The sequence below is a fragment of the Epinephelus lanceolatus genome, chromosome 15 (assembly GCF_041903045.1).
Source record: "Epinephelus lanceolatus isolate andai-2023 chromosome 15, ASM4190304v1, whole genome shotgun sequence".
NCBI lineage: Eukaryota > Metazoa > Chordata > Actinopteri > Perciformes > Serranidae > Epinephelus > Epinephelus lanceolatus.
Genome location: NC_135748.1, coordinates 44,192,793 through 44,209,549, shown reverse-complemented (window position 1 = coordinate 44,209,549; position 16,757 = coordinate 44,192,793). Strand labels below are relative to the sequence as shown.

The 16,757-nt window shown below is 45.4% G+C and overlaps 2 protein-coding genes across 12 annotated transcripts in view; both read left to right on the top strand.

Moving 5' to 3' along the window:
• The window catches only part of LOC117267286 (phospholipase B1, membrane-associated), a 29,938-nt gene extending 27,205 nt beyond the window's left edge, over nucleotides 1–2,733 (top strand). Inside the window, exon 16 of the mRNA XM_078175436.1 lies at nucleotides 2,265–2,733. Coding sequence (XP_078031562.1) covers nucleotides 2,265–2,384 — 120 coding nt within the window. The 3' untranslated portion in view covers nucleotides 2,385–2,733. The remainder of the gene's footprint in view (nucleotides 1–2,264) is intronic.
• Nucleotides 2,734–4,587: 1,854 nt separating this feature from the next.
• Nucleotides 4,588–16,757, top strand: part of larp1b (La ribonucleoprotein 1B) — a 67,262-nt gene continuing 55,092 nt past the window's right edge. For all 11 annotated transcript variants that reach the window (XM_078175394.1, XM_033643080.2, XM_078175392.1 and 8 more), the window contains exons 1-2: nucleotides 4,588–5,289; nucleotides 8,959–9,020. In XM_078175394.1, the coding sequence (XP_078031520.1) occupies nucleotides 4,944–5,289; nucleotides 8,959–9,020 (408 nt within the window). In that variant the 5' untranslated portion in view covers nucleotides 4,588–4,943. The remainder of the gene's footprint in view (nucleotides 5,290–8,958; nucleotides 9,021–16,757) is intronic.

Here is a 16,757-nt window from a genome sequence, read left to right as displayed (position 1 = left end):
TTATTGACCTGAGAGGATAAAATTGCATTATATTCTTGTCACAGGAAGATTATCATACTCGGGGTGTTGGGGTCTGGTGAGACTCAGTATGAGTTCTCTAATTTGGTAATGGACTCATCCAGTTCTGCTGATCTTTTTTCTGACTGTTTTTTCCTACCTGTTATGTAAGAAATGATGTTGCCTCTGAGCACTGCCTTAATAGCTTCCCATAATGTCGAGTCGTCAGCATCTCCTGTATCATTTGTAAGTATAATTTCAGGCCAACCTTTCTGACATATATTTCAAGAAGCTTTTATCTTTTAAGGTTGTGTTATCAAATCTCCAAGCACGAGCGCTCTTACGGTGGTTAAATCTGATATCAAGGGACACTGGAGCATGGTCACTTATAAAAATATTATTGAAATGCAAGGTTACAACATTGGAAATCAATTTAGAGTCTAACAGCATGAAGTTGATCCTTGAGTAAGAATTATGTACTGGGAAAAAAAGAGTAGGCTCTAGTGGTGGGGTTATTTATGTAGCCTCCAAATATCAACAAGGTTTAGACTGTACATTATGTTTTTTAGCACCTCACTGGATTTACTATTCACTGGTGTTTGTCTAAAGAGGCATCAATTATACAGTCGAAGTCGCCCCCCATTATAATGTTTGTGTCGCCCCCATCTGGAATTCCATTCAAAACTGTTTGATAAAATTATGGATCATCAAAGTTTGGACCGTAGATATTTACCAAGGTTACTGGGAAACCATTAACTGTTCCTGATACAATTATAAATCTGCCATTGGGATCCCCAATGGTGCATCTGCCTGTGACTGCCCCTTCCTTACCACGAGAATCATAAACAAACTGTCCATGTGCGTCGAGACGCCATAGCTGGAGTCAGTCGTGACCTGCATCGGGATTCAGCTGTTCTCTGTACCTTTAACTGGGGCATCCATCTACCGTGGTACTTGATTATCGTCAAGGAACTTCTCAGCATCCTTCGGATTGGTGAATGAGCGTCTGTCTGAGCTGACCAACACCACAAACGTCGCTGGATATCTGAAGCTGCATCTCAGCTCAGCCGCTCTGCATCTGGATCTGATGCTATCGAATTGCTGCCATTGCTTCATTATTGCTGGACCCAGGTCTGGGAAGGTCCTGTGAAGAGAGTTTCAGGATGTGCTCCTTGACTGGGTCATGATGGATCTGTGCGATGATTTGGTGGGGAGGGCCATCAGCTGCAGCTGCAGCTGCCCTGCCGCGGACCCTGTGTGTGCAGTCAACTTTTGCAGGTTTGCAGAGTGTTGGTGGCTTAGTGGATAGAGCAGACACCCCATGTACAAGGCTGTTGCTGCAGCAGCCCGGGTTCGACTCCAGCCTGTGGCCCTTTGCTGCATATCATTACCTCTCTCTTCACGGTCAAATGTCCTATCTAAAAAGGCAAAAATGCCCCAAAAAATATCTTTAGAAAGGAAAAAAAAACTTTGACAGGTTTGTTGCCAACGTTTTCTTCTCCCAGTAGCTTCAGAATGAGTTTGGCAACAAAGTCTGTGGGATTACCTTTTCCCAGTTCTTCTTTGATTCCAATAATGCAAATGTTTTTGCCTCCTGCAGCGTGAGACCAAGTCATCCAGTCTCTCGCCAAACGATTGGGCTGTGTCCTCCCATCTTGCACACTGGTCTTCCAGGGCTTTGATTCGGGACTCATGCTCATTCAGGCTGCTCTCATTTGAAGTAACTCTTTGCTCGACATCTGCCATTATTTGCTTCAGATCCACAAGAGATATTTGGAGTGTGTCAAACCTTGAGTCGACGTTTTGGCTCAGCCAGCTGATGGCAGACATGATGTCTGTCGCAGTTGGCATCTCGCTTGGCAGCGCAGCGTCGGTGTGCTGACCACTAGCTTCCACCTGGTTGGCGCTAGCGTTAGCCTCGCTATTAGCGTCGTCTGTGGGTTGTTTTTCTGCACCTTCAGCTTTGGTAGTTTTCCCCATTGTCTCTGACTGTTGCTATCAAGTTTTCAAAGGTTCTTCTCGTTAAATTGAGTTTTTAAATTGTTTGACTTGTGTGAGGGAGCAGAGCCTCACTTGAACACGTCTATCTCATCTCAAACTGAGCATTTTTTCTTTAAAAAATCAGCAGTAAAATAAAAAACTTAAGTCCCTCCCCAGTGTTTAAAATTAAACTGGACATGACTCCCCCCCCCCACTAAGATAAACAATGAACAGTCCCTGAGGACAGGTTGGCTTCTGTCTGACAGGTTGTCTTCTGTCTTCTCCAGGAGCATCCCTTCATCTACACCAGAGCCCAAGTCGAGTCATCTGCTCAGACACTGGGACATTTGTCCGTGATGTGGACATCTCTGCTCTCAGTGTTGGTCCTGTTTGATAATCATCTGTAGTCTGAGCCCTGTGAGCCGACGATTCGATTCCCACTGACTCTATAAACACTCAGACAACTCTACAGGTGTTAGTTAGACCACAGAGTTCTGCTTGACTCAGAATCATTAAGTGGATCAGTTTACTCGTGATGATTTAAGGGGACGGTGTCCTGGTGATTCCATCCTGTGTGTGCTGCACCTCACAGAACACCAGTTATATCCATAACCTCCTGATTTTATTTTATCAGTACTTTGAATAATATATATTTTATTAATATGAATCATCTCCTGTGATCAGATATAACTGTCAATGATTCTGACATCTGATGAAAATGTTTAAAAAAATTCAATAAAAATAACTCCAAACTGAGTTTCCTGGTGGTTTTATATGTCGTCTGAGATCATTGTCCTGATGTTAAAGTGAGACCTAACAGTTTGTAGTTTAGAGACTCAGATTGTAGTTTACAGACTCAGATTGTAGTTTACAGACTCTGTTTGTAGTTTAGAGACTGTTTGTAGTTTACAGACCCAGTTTGTAGTTTACAGACTCAGTTTGTAGTTTAGAGACTCAGATTGTAGTTTAGAGACTCAGATTGTAGTTTACAGACTCAGTTTGTAGTTTAGAGACTCAGTTTGTAGTTTACAGACTCAGTTTGTAGTTTAGAGACTCAATTTGTAGTTTACAGACTCAGTTTGTAGTTTACAGACTCAGATTGTAGTTTACAAACTCAGTTTGTAGTTTACAGACTCAGTTTGTAGTTTAGAGACTCAGTTTGTAGTTTACAGACTCAGATTGTAGTTTACAAACTCAGTTTGTAGTTTACAGACTCAGATTGTAGTTTACAGACTCAGTTTGTAGTTTACAGACTCAATTTGTAGTTTACAGACTCAATTTGTAGTTTACAGACTCAGTTTGTAGTTCAGAGACTCAATTTGTAGTTTAAAGACTCAGTTTGTAGTTTAGAGACTCTGTTTGTAGTTTAGAGACTCAATTTGTAGTTTACAGACTCAGTTTGTAGTTTAGAGACTCAGATTGTAGTTTACAGACTCAGATTGTAGTTTACAGACTCTGTTTGTAGTTTAGAGACTGTTTGTAGTTTACAGACCCAGTTTGTAGTTTACAGACTCAGTTTGTAGTTTAGAGACTCAGATTGTAGTTTACAGACTCAGTTTGTAGTTTTTCCTGTTAAAACCATCCAAACTCTCTCAGCTCATTCACTCTGTCAACATGTGTCTCAGGTCGGTGTGTGCTGGGTGAGTTCATGTGTGTGGTGTTTACATGTCTGACATGTTCCAGGTTTTATGTCGACACTGATTTAAACAACAGTGGATTAAATGTCTGTCACACATGCGGTCTTGCTGTACCTGCATACTCAGGTGTGTTCAGCACACAGAGTGATGTCACTGAGTGTCAGTTTCTGTCTCATGATGTCCTCAGAATGGTGTTGTGTATATTGAAGTGTGTATCTGTGTACACTGGGAGATACTCAACCCTGTGATGTGAATATTCTCAGACTTATCTCAATAAACTTCAGACTGTTGATCAATCAGTTAAATGATCAGTGATATTGATTTGATCGATCACTGACCAATCGTAAATGTAATATGGTGAGTGCATTTACCCAAGTACTGTACTTCATTACAGCCCTGAGGTACAGTTACACCTGTGCTTTACATCCCTGTAGTAAATATTATACGTGTTTATTCTTTATCTGTTGATCAGTTTTTATTATTTTGGAGACTCAGATTATCCATAAAAAATATAGGCTAAACGATGAATTCTCCACCTGCTGAACCATTACAGTGATGAACACATTGATAATAATAATAATAATAATAATAATAATAATAATAATACTTTTATTTATTTGTTTAGTACTCAGATATTTCACATGAGTTAGGAACAATCATAAAATAAAACATCAGTAATTATAATAATCATAATATCATGAAACAGGCTGGTCTGCTTTATGAGTACTTTTACTTTAAATACTTAATTATATTTGTGGTGACGTCACTTTAACTTCGGTAACAGATCAGAGTTCTTCTTCTTCTTCTTCTTCTTCTTCTTCTCTGTACCTACAGTCTGTGGTGCTGCAGTACCGGTGTGTTGCCGCGGGCGGCAGCAGAGTGACTGTTTACAGCAGCTGGCAGCACGAGCTCCTGGCCGTTAGCAGTTAGCCGTTAGCCGTTAGCGTGGTGGAGTGTGGACAGAGTCAGACAGCAGGGAGGAGGAGGTCGCTGCTGTACTTTGTTTTTTTGTGACTAAACTCAGAGAAAAGTGTCGGGTGGAGCAGCTGACGGTGTGTCGGTGACCCGGTGACGGACTACAGACCCTCCGGTACCGACTTATTGATATTAAAGTGTCGATCGCGGCGGAAAACAACAACATTTAGCTAACAGTTAGCTTCAGGAGCTAGTCGGCTAACTTTAGCTGGCTAACGAGGTCCAGCCCAGAAGTTGTTTAGCAGTGGATGCGGTCTCCTCCTGAGCTCCTCACCAACTTTCTGCGGGACAGGAGGACAAGGACCAAAGAGTCACACTGGATTTAACACCGAGCGCTGGTAGGAAACTAGCAGGATGTCCACTGAGGTCGGCTCGGGTCTGACAGCGGCCAGCTCCGGAGCTGCGGAGGACCAGAACCAAAACAAGTCCGAGGAGACTCGACATGAGGAGGGGGACATGAAGCCCCAGAGAGGGGACCCGGGGGACAGTCGAGGCTCGGAGGCGGACACACACAACAAGTGCGAAGAAAACGATAAAGAAAACGATGAGAGCGGCGGCGGCAGCGCGGCGGAGCCGACAGGTGAGGCGGTGAAGAGTAAAGTTGTTGAAGCTCCTCCACCCAAAGTCAACCCGTGGACCAAGAGGACCACAGGACGGGTCCCGAGCAGCAGCAGTGTGGGCTCCAGCTCTCAGGACAAAGGTGAACTTAATGTGATGATGATGATGATGATGATGAAGGTAGTGACAGTGACAGTATGGTGTCAGCTCACACACACACACACACACACACACATCAAGCAACAGTGTTAACGTGTCTCTGCAGCTCTGACAGCCTCCTGCTCTCTCCCTCTCTCTCTCTCTCTCTCACACACACACACTTTAATCTGATCCACACTTTATTGAAACACTTATTAAATGTAGAATCAGGTGGTCGGAGCTGAATGTCAGGAGGTGTTGATGGTGGCATGTCTGTCCCATCCCCCCTCTGCTGTGCTCGGGTTGCTCCTGAGCACCACGTGTTGATTCTGACAACTGCTCAACTTTTAGCTGCAACCAGCTAACTGAGCTTCACCCTGAGCTTCACCCTGCTCTGACGGAGGGTGGGTGGTGTTGGTGTGACACGGCACACAGCCAGAAACAGTCCGAGTCCACACACAGCCTCGTGTTTAATCTGTGTGAGGGTATAAAGTGAAGCTAAGGCTAACTGCTGCTGTATAGACACGTTCCTCATGTCCAATGGCCTGTCAGCCTGCAGGTCCTCCTCCCACCTCCTGCTGCTCTGCTCCGTCACTGCTGACACTCAGTAAGGTGCTCCAACAGGTGGGACACCCACTACAGGTCAGGTTAGGGCTGAAATAATTTAATACAACTATTGTTTTTATCATGTTTCATCAGCCAGTATGTAGGAAATGAGACCAAAAGATGTATAAGGGACTGTTCGTTATTAATGGGGGGGGGGGGGGGGGGTGCAAATAGGTGGAGGCATGTCAAATATCAAATAATTACTTTAGCTCTGGGGAGGGACTCATGTTTTTTTATTTTGGCTCAGAGGGGCACAAGAAGTTAAACAGCTGTATTTGGTGTTTATTTCACTGCCGATTCTTAAAAAATGACTTTAAAACAGTAAAAAAGAAAAAAAGATTTGTAATTAAAAAAAAAATCAGTTTTTAAAAAGTCATTTTTTTTTATTTATTAGGTTTTTTAATACATTTTTGAAAAAGGTTTAAAAGGTGTTTTTTTTATTTTTTAAGAATTCATTTTTAATGAGTATTATTTTTTTTTTAAAGATTTTCTTTTTCAATTTTTAAAACTCTTTAAAAAGCCATTGTTAAAGAAAACAAGACAATTTTTATAGAAAACATTTGTCTTTAAAAACCACCCAAATATTTATCACACACATCAGGTGCCACAAACACTTCACACTTAACCATGTCTGATCTTAAAATATTATATTTAATCAGAATCACTTTATTCTACATTTCATTTAAAATGTTGCTAAAAGGTGGAGGCATGTCAAACAGTTTTTTTACTTCTGTCTGAGGGTAGGAGCATTTAACTTTTAATAGCTGTGTTTTGTGTTTATTTTACCGCTGATTTTAAAAGAAAAAATCATCTCCGTGGGTTTGGATGGTTTCCTTTAATAATCTTTGGTGATTTTTGTCCTTTAAAAGTTTATGATGATGATCTCTTACAGAAAATATCCAACATTTTTCTTTAAAAAAATTTGGTGAATGTTCTTAAGATTTTTTTTTTTTTAAACGTTAATTTGTTTTATTTTTTTTACCTTAAAAAGTTTTAGTGATGTTCAAAGAAAAATATTTGGAGGTTCAGGGAGGGTCAAAATAAGAACAGCCACCTCCTCCTCTGATAAATTACTGACAAAAATGTAAAAATACACATCATTAACATTCAGAATGACGTATAATACAGAACTCAGTATTATTTCAACCAGTAAAAACACAACAGTTTTGCAAAAGAAAAAAAGCTGAAACAATATTAACAGTTAAAGTCATTTTTAAAAATCTTGTCAGTTGATTTTTAAATTGTTTTTTAAATGTGTGAAATGACAGAAGTGAAAAACACCCAGAAGCTGTTTTGCTATGTTTCCTTTATAAATGGCTTTAACAGATAATTATTTATCAAAATAGTTCATTATGACTGACGTTCAGTTGTAGCAGTGTGTTGAGGTATACTGTGATATAAGAGTTGACACTTATACTGTGAACATTTTCTTATCTAATAAAGCTGACTGGGTGGAGAAAAGACAAACTTTACACACACTAACATTAAAAACTGGTTTCAAGTTTTGATTACAGGAATTAAACATCAATTTAATAAAAAAAAAACTGTTTTTATGTCTTTAAGGCTCCTTAAGACAATAATAAGATTAATTCTGTAACACTGTGAAAACACGATATTTTCTGAGATGGTTATTGTACTGTGACAATCATCATTGTGCCCTATGACCCAAGCATCGAGTTGACTAATGTGCAGATTAATTTATAGAAATGAATCCCAAATACCATTGCAGTGTCCGAGCCCAGTGTGATGCCTTCACATGTCTCGTTTGATAAACTGTTAATTGATTTATCATATTAGTTGCTGATTATTTTTACTTTATGTTTATTAATCCGAATAATTAACTTCATCATTTCAGCTGTAGAAAATGTCCGTCATGATCTCCTCAGAGAGACACGACATCTTTAAATCATTTCTTTTCTCCAACCAACAGTTTAAAACTCAACAATATTCACTTTATAATGATGTTAAACAGAAACTTTAACACTGAACAGATGATCACAAATTGTTTCTGATAAATGTTGAACAATGTTTTGGATGTTTTAAACTCTGAGTACAACAGGATCAGAAGTTTAACCCCATAAATGATATTAAAGGGCTACTTCACCAATTTTACACATGCAGTTCATCTGCCGCTTTTGATGTGACATAATGATGTCATCAGGTTCAACCTGACATTAAAAACTTAAAACATGAAGTGTTTGTTACAGACTGAGGGTCTGTGGAGTTTTAAACATGTGTGTGTGTGTTTATCAAAGAGGGAGTGTGTGAGGGACCAAACTGTTGCATTATGGGAAATGTAGGAGTGTTTTTGCCAGGATGTGTCGTCCTCTGCCGCTCCAGATTTATCTGATCTTTTTTATTAATCTCTTCTGTACAGTCACCTTAAACTTCATGACTAGAACATAATAACTGTTTGTAGGATGTCAGACTGATAAGCTGATGACTGATTTCAGTCTGAATGTCGGAGGGAGCAGACAGCTGCTGTATGAGGCCATAGTCGTAGTGACATTTGGTTCATGTGTGATCTGAAGGAAGGAGCAGCTCTGCAGCAGTTTGAGTTGTGAATGTGTGTCAGAGCTCATAGAGTCCAGGGGGAGCTATATTGGACTCTGACGAGAGCACAGGCATCGTTTTACAAGTGTTACTGTACGACCAGCTCAGAGGGTGGACGTCTCAGCATACACCCGTTCATGTGGATGCCTCGGCCCTGCGTCTCTTATCAACCCCACCGTCCTCTGCTCAGCGATAGGCACTGTCAGCCTGCAGTGGGCCACTCCCAGCATGCAACTGCCTGCCCAGAAGCAGCCGCATACCGCTGCCGGCTGTACACAAAACACCCTCAACTAGTCGAGTAGCTGTGTCCCTGGGTCCCTGGGGGCAGGGGAGGGTATTTATTCATTCTGCACTGACAGAAAACCCCGATGCTTCACAGCAGAGCATGAACAGTACATGACTGCACCTCTTTACTCCAGTGGGGAGCAGCCTGCTCGCTGGACGTCTGTCACTCCTGTAGTTTAAACTAAAACTACCATCATGTCACTCTCACTCATTGATCCTGTCTCCGCAGATCAACACAACACTCTGAAAGTCGTCCGAGCCAGCAAACCCAGAGCCAGAAAATCCAGCAAGGTAAATATCCTCTGCTTCTTTGGTTATTGGTATCTTTTTTTAAAGCTTCCAACATTTCTCTGCTCAAAAAGTCACAAACATGAAGTGTTGTAACTCTGCAGATTTTAAGTTTATATCCTGATAATGAATCCTTCACACGTCTCCTTTTTGTCTCTGATGTTTAATCTGTATAAAGTGTCGTGTGTTGAAATCACATTCCAACATTTCTCTGTTAGAGAAGTCACAAACATGAAGTGTTGTAACTCTGCACATTTAAAGTTTATATCCCGTCTCCACTTTGTCTCTGATGTTTAATCTGTATAAAGTGACGTGTGTCGAAATCAGGGCTCAGTCCAAACTGACACCATGTTGTAGGTTGTGGTTTGTGTTTGAGCGTTGGCGCTCCTCACCTGTAAATAAACCAACATGTTTCTTGGTGTGTTGTGTTTCAGCAGTGGACCTTCTGCCAGGCAGCGACGTGCAGGGTGTGAAATTAACATCTGTCACTAGTCAAATGTTGAAGTTGGCTCTTCTGTTTGCTTTTCAACCAGTTTTTCCACCACAGGTGTTTTAAGTTAGTGTTTGAGAGAGAATTCACAATAAAAAGAACACAGGTGATGATGAAACAGGAAGTGTTTCTGTGTTTCTCACTGACTCTGGGACTCTCTGACTCTGGGACTCTCTGACTCTGAGACTCACTGACTCTGGGACTCTCTGACTCTGGGACTCTCTGACTCTGAGACTCTCTGACTCTGAGACTCTCTGACTCTGGGACTCTCTGACTCTGGGACTCACTGACTCTGGGACTCTCTGACTCTGAGACTCTCTGACTCTGGGACTCTCTGACTCTGGGACTCTCTGACTCTGAGACTCTCTGACTCTGGGACTCACTGACTCTGAGACTCTGACTCTGGGACTCTCTGACTCTCTGACTCTGAGACTCTGACTCTGAGACTCTCTGACTCTGAGACTCTCTGACTCTGGGACTCTCTGACCCTGGGACTCTCTGACTCTGAGACTCTCTGACTCTGGGACTCTCTGACTCTGGGACTCACTGACTCTCTGACTCTGGGGCTCACTGACTCTGGGACTCTCTGACTCTGGGACTCTCTGACTCTGAGACTCTCTGACTCTGAGACTCTCTGACTCTGGGACTCACTGACTCTGAGACTCTGACTCTGGGACTCTCTGACTCTTGGACTCTCTGACTCTGGGACTCTCTGACTCTGGGACTCTCTGACTCTGGGACTCTCTGACTCTGAGACTCTGACTCTGAGACTCTGACTCTGAGACTCTGACTCTGGGAGTCTCTGACTCTGGGACTCTCTGACTCTGAGACTCTCTGACTCTGAGACTCTCTGACTCTTGGACTCTCTGACTCTGGGACTCACTGACTCTGAGACTCTGACTCTGGGACTCTCTGACTCTGGGACTCTCTGACTCTCTGACTCTGGGGCTCACTGACTCTGAGACTCTCTGACTCTGGGACTCCCTGACTCTTGGACTCTCTGACTCTGGGACTCTCTGACTCTGAGACTCTGAGACTCTTTGACTCTGGGACTCTCTGACTCTGGGACTCTCTGACTCTTGGACTCTCTGACTCTGGGACTCTCTGACTCTGGGACTCTCTGACTCTGAGACTCTGACTCTGAGACTCTGACTCTGGGACTCTCTGACCCTGGGACTCTCTGACTCTGGGACTCTCTGACTCTGGGACTCACTGACTCTGGGACTCACTGACTCTGGGACACTCAGACTCTGGGAGTCTCTGACTCTGGGACTCTGACTCTGGGACTCACTGACTCTCTGACTCTGAGACTCTCTGACTCTGGGGCTCACTGACTCTGAGACTCTGGGACTCTGACTCTTGGACTCAGTGACCCTGAGACTCTCTGACTCTGGGACTCTCTTACTCTGAGACTCTGACTTTGAGACTCTGACTCTGGGACTCTCTGACTCTGGGACTCTCTGACTCTGAGACTCTCTGACTCTGGGACTCTCTGACTCTGAGACTCTCTGACTCTGGGACTCTCTGACTCTGGGACTCTCTGACTCTTAGACTCTGACTCTGGGACTCTCTGACTCTGGGACTCTCTGACTCTTAGACTCTGACTCTGGGGCTTTCTCTGACTCTGGGACTCTCTGACTCTGAGAATCTCTGACTCTGGGACTCTCTGACTCTTGGACTCACTGACTCTGAGACTCTGACTCTGAGACTCTCTGACTCTGGGACTCTGTGACTCTGGGACTCTGACTCTGAGACTCTGACTCTGAGACTCTGACTCTGGGACTCTCTGACTCTGGGACTCTCTGACTCTGAGACTCTGACTCTGAGACTCTGACTCTGGGACTCTCTGACTCTGGGACTCTCTGACTCCGGGAGTCTCTGACTCTGGGACTCTCTGACTCTGGGACTCTCTGACTCTGAGACTCTGACTCTGGGACTCTCTGACTCTGGGACTCTCTGACTCTGAGACTCTCTGACTCTGAGACTCTCTGACTCTGGGACTCTCTTACTCTGAGACTCTGACTCTGAGACTCTGACTCTGGGACTCTCTGACTCTGAGACTCTCTGACTCTGGGACTCTCTGACTCTTGGACTCTCTGACTCTTAGACTCTGACTCTGGGACTCTCTGACTCTGGGACTCTGACTCTTGGACTCACTGACTCTGAGACTCTGACTCTGGGACTCTCTGACTCTGGGACACTCAGACTCTGGGAGTCTCTGACTCTGGGACTCTGACTCTGGGACTCACTGACTCTCTGACTCTGAGACTCTCTGACTCTGGGGCTCACTGACTCTGAGACTCTGGGACTCTGACTCTTGGACTCAGTGACCCTGAGACTCTCTGACTCTGGGACTCTCTTACTCTGAGACTCTGACTTTGAGACTCTGACTCTGGGACTCTCTGACTCTGGGACTCTCTTACTCTGAGACTCTGACTTTGAGACTCTGACTCTGGGACTCTCTGACTCTGGGACTCTCTGACTCTGAGACTCTCTGACTCTGGGACTCTCTGACTCTGAGACTCTCTGACTCTGGGACTCTCTGACTCTGGGACTCTCTGACTCTTAGACTCTGACTCTGGGACTCTCTGACTCTGGGACTCTCTGACTCTTAGACTCTGACTCTGGGACTCTCTGACTCTGGGACTCTCTGACTCTGAGAATCTCTGACTCTGGGACTCTCTGACTCTTGGACTCACTGACTCTGAGACTCTGACTCTGAGACTCTCTGACTCTGGGACTCTCTGACTCTGGGACTCTCTGACTCTGAGACTCTGACTCTGAGACTCTGACTCTGGGACTCTCTGACTCTGGGACTCTCTGACTCTGAGACTCTGACTCTGAGACTCTGACTCTGGGACTCTCTGACTCTGGGACTCTCTGACTCCGGGAGTCTCTGACTCTGGGACTCTCTGACTCTGGGACTCTCTGACTCTGAGACTCTCTGACTTTGGGACTCTCTTACTCTGAGACTCTGACTCTGAGACTCTGACTCTGGGACTCTCTGACTCTGGGACTCTCTGACTCTGAGACTCTCTGACTCTGGGACTCTCTGACTCTTGGACTCTCTGACTCTTAGACTCTGACTCTGGGACTCTCTGACTCTGGGACTCTCTGACTCTGAGAATCTCTGACTCTGGGACTCTCTGACTCTGGGACTCTCTTACTCTGAGACTCTGACTCTGAGACTCTGACTCTGGGACTCTCTGACTCTGGGACTCTCTGACTCTGAGACTCTCTGACTCTGGGACTCTCTGACTCTTGGACTCTCTGACTCTTAGACTCTGACTCTGGGACTCTCTGACTCTGGGACTCTCTGACTCTGGGACTCTGACTCTTGGACTCACTGACTCTGAGACTCTGACTCTGGGACTCTCTGACTCTGAGACTCTTACTCTGGGACTCTCTGACTCTGGGACTCTCTGACTCTGAGACTCTCTGACTCTGGGACTCTCTGACTCTGGGACTCTCTGACTCTGAGACTCTCTTACTCTGGCACTCACTGACTCTGAGACTCTGACTCTGGGACTCTCTGACTCTGGGACTCTCTGACTCTGAGACTCTGACTCTGGGACTCTCTGACTCTGAGACTCTCTGACTCTGGGACTCTCTGACTCTGGGACTCACTGACTCTCTGACTCTGGGGCTCACTGACTCTGGGACTCTCTTACTCTGAGACTCTCTGACTCTGGGACTCACTGACTCTAAGACTCTGACTCTGGGACTCTCTGACTCTTGGACTCTCTGACTCTGGGACTCTCTGACTCTGACACTCTCTGACTTTGGGGCTCACTGACTCTGGGACTCAGTGACCCTGGGACTCTCTGACTCTGGGACTCTCTTACTCTGAGACTCTGACTCTGAGACTCTTACTCTGGGACTCTCTGACTCTGGGACTCACTGACTCTCTGACTCTGGGGCTCTCTGACTCTGAGACTCTCTGACTCTGGGACTCACTGACTCTGAGACTCTGACTCTGGGACTCTCTGACTCTGGGACTCTCTGACTCTGGGGCTCACTGACTCTGGGACTCTCTGACTCTGGGACTCTCTGACTCTGGGACTCTCTGACTCTGGGACTCTCTGACTCTGGGACTCTCTGACTCTGAGACTCTCTGACTCTGGGACACTCTGACTCTGGGAGTCTCTGACTCTGGGACTCTCTGAGTCTGGGACTCTCTTACTCTGAGACTCTGACTCTGAGACTCTCACTCTGGGACTCTCTGACTCTGGGACTCTCTGACTCTGGGACTCTCTGACTCTGAGACTCTCTGACTCTTGGACTCTCTGACTCTGAGACTCTGACTCTGAGACTCTGACTCTTGGACTTTCTGACTCTGGGACTCTCTGACTCAGACTCTCTGACTCTGAGACTCTCTGACTCTGAGACTCTCTGACTCTGGGACTCTCTGACTCTGAGACTCTGACTCTGGGACTCAATGACTCTGAGACTCTGACTTTTCGACTCTCTGACTCTGGGACTCACTGACTCTCTGACTCTGGGGCTCACTGACTCTGGGGCTCACTGACTCTGGGACTCTCTGACTCTGGGACTCTCTGACTCTGGGACTCTCTGACTCTGAGACTCTGACTCTGGGACTCACTGTCTCTGAGACTCTGACTCTGGGACTCTCTGACTCTTGGACTCTCTAACTCTGGGACTCACTGACTCTCTGACTCTGGGACTCTCTGACTCTGGGGCTCACTGACTCTGGGACTCTATGACTGTGGGACTCAATTTCAATAAGCTTTATTGGCATGACTGTAGATTAACAATATTGCCAAAGTTTAAATTTACAAATAAAGTACAATAATAAAAGTAAAAACTCTGGGGCTCTCTGACTCTGAGACTCTCTGACTCTGAGACTCTCTGACTCTGGGACTCTCTGACTCTGAGACTCTCTGACTCTGGGACTCACTGACTCTGAGACTCTGACTCTGGGACTCTCTGACTCTGGGACTCTCTGACTCTGAGACTCTCTGACTCTGGGACTCACTGACTCTGAGACTCTGACTCTGAGACTCTGACTCTGGGACTCTCTGACTTTGAGACTCTGACTCTTGGATTTTCTGACTCTGGGACTCTCTGACTCTGAGACTCACTGACTCTCTGACTCTGGGACTCTCTGACTCTGGGGCTCACTGACTCTGGGACTCTCTGACTCTGGGACTCTCTGACTCTTCGACTCTCTGACTCTGGGACTCTCTGACTCTGGGACTCTCTGACCCTGGGACTCTCTGACTCTTGGACTCTCTGACTCTGGGACTCACTGACTCTGGGACTCACTGACTCTGGGACTCTCTGACTCTGGGACACTCAGACTCTGGGAGTCTCTGACTCTGGGACTCTCTGACTCTGGGACTCACTGACTCTCTGACTCTGAGACTCTCTGACTCTGGGGCTCACTGACTCTGAGACTCTGGGACTCTCTGACTCTTGGACTCAGTGACCCTGAGACTCTTTGACTCTGGGACTCTCTTACTCTGAGACTCTGACTTTGAGACTCTGACTCTGGGACTCTCTGACTCTGAGACTCTGACTTTGAGACTCTGACTCTGGGACTCTCTGACTCTGAGACTCTGACTTTGAGACTCTGACTCTGGGACTCTCTGACTCTGGGACTCTCTGACTCTGGGACTCACTGACTCTGAGACTCTGACTCTGAGACTCTGACTCTGAGACTCTCTGACTCTGGGACTCTCTGACTCTTGGACTCTCTGACTCTGGGACTCACTGACTCTCTGACTCTGGGACTCTCTGACTCTGGGGCTCACTGACTTTCAGACTCTGACTCTGGGACTCTCTGACTCTGAGACTCTGACTTTGAGACTCTGTCTCTGGGACTCTCTGACTCTGGGACTCTCTGACTCTGGGACTCACTGACTCTGAGACTCTGACTCTGAGACTCTGACTCTGGGACTCTCTGACTTTGAGACTCTGACTCTTGGATTTTCTGACTCTGGGACTCTCTGACTCTGGGACTCTCTGACTCTGAGACTCTCTGACTCTGGGACTCACTGACTCTGAGACTCTGACTCTTGGACTCTCTGACTCTGGGACTCTCTGACTCTGAGACTCTGACTCTGGGACTCTCTGACTCTGGGACTCTCTGACTCTGAGACTCTCTGACTCTGGGACTCTCTGACTCTGGGACTCACTGACTCTGAGACTATGACTCTGAGACTCTGACTCTGGGACTCTCTGACTTTGAGACTCTGACTCTTGGATTTTCTGACTCTGGGACTCTCTGACTCTGAGACTCTCTGACTCCGGTCTGTTGGAGTTTTGCTTGAATCGTAAGCTAGAGATCCAGAATGTGACCTGTTGACAGTTTTTATGTTTGGAGTCACGTGCCAAAGGCGACATTTACACTGAAGCTGTACTTAAGTCACACTGTTAGGACCAGCTGATGTGTTATTAACCATTATCACTGTGTTAGCATGGACATTCTGTCAGGTTAGAGGTGCTGTGAGGAGGTTATGACCTCTGAAGGTCTCTGAAGAGCGTGTCCTCCTTCACTCAGTTTGACTCCACAGCTGGTGGAAAACATTCAGCAGTGTGTCAGTAAAGATGGTGAAGAAGAAGAAAACTACAGTAAACATGGACATAAACACTGAGCAATTTCGAATATTAAAAAACAAACAAACAAAACAGGTTTTCAGATGTTTGAAGAAGGAAATGTGTTCATGTGTTCATGTGTTCATGTGTCAGAGATAAAGGCATGTTGGTGAGATCCTCTGAATGTAAACTCCATAGAGCACCTTTACTTCAGCACCTGGTTTTAAAGGGACAGTTCACCCCTAAATCAAAACTCATATTCTTCCTCTTCCCTGTTACACTGTTCATCAGTCAGACATGTTCAGGTGTGCTGCAGGGTGTAGGAGGTTTCAGCTTCTCTCCAGTATAATGGAGTCAGTCTGTTTCCGTGACAACAGAGAAAACAGATTTATATAAATCCCTGTAAACATGTCAGTGTGAGTGAAATGGTCCTGCAGTGTGTCACAGTGGGACTAACACACCCAGATCATGTGACTCCTGCATGTATACAGTCAATCAGACCCAAACTGGCCGAGGCGCTCTGAGCATGCTCCACAGTTTCCACCCCGGGCTTTGACCCGGAAGTCCAATAGCATTAAATGTGTAGAAGAAGAAGCCGGTAACAACATGGAGAAATCTACATCCAGAGCCGTGACTTTTTGGACGGACCAAATGTACAGAGTTGTAAAGTTGTCCACCATGGTAGCAGTTAG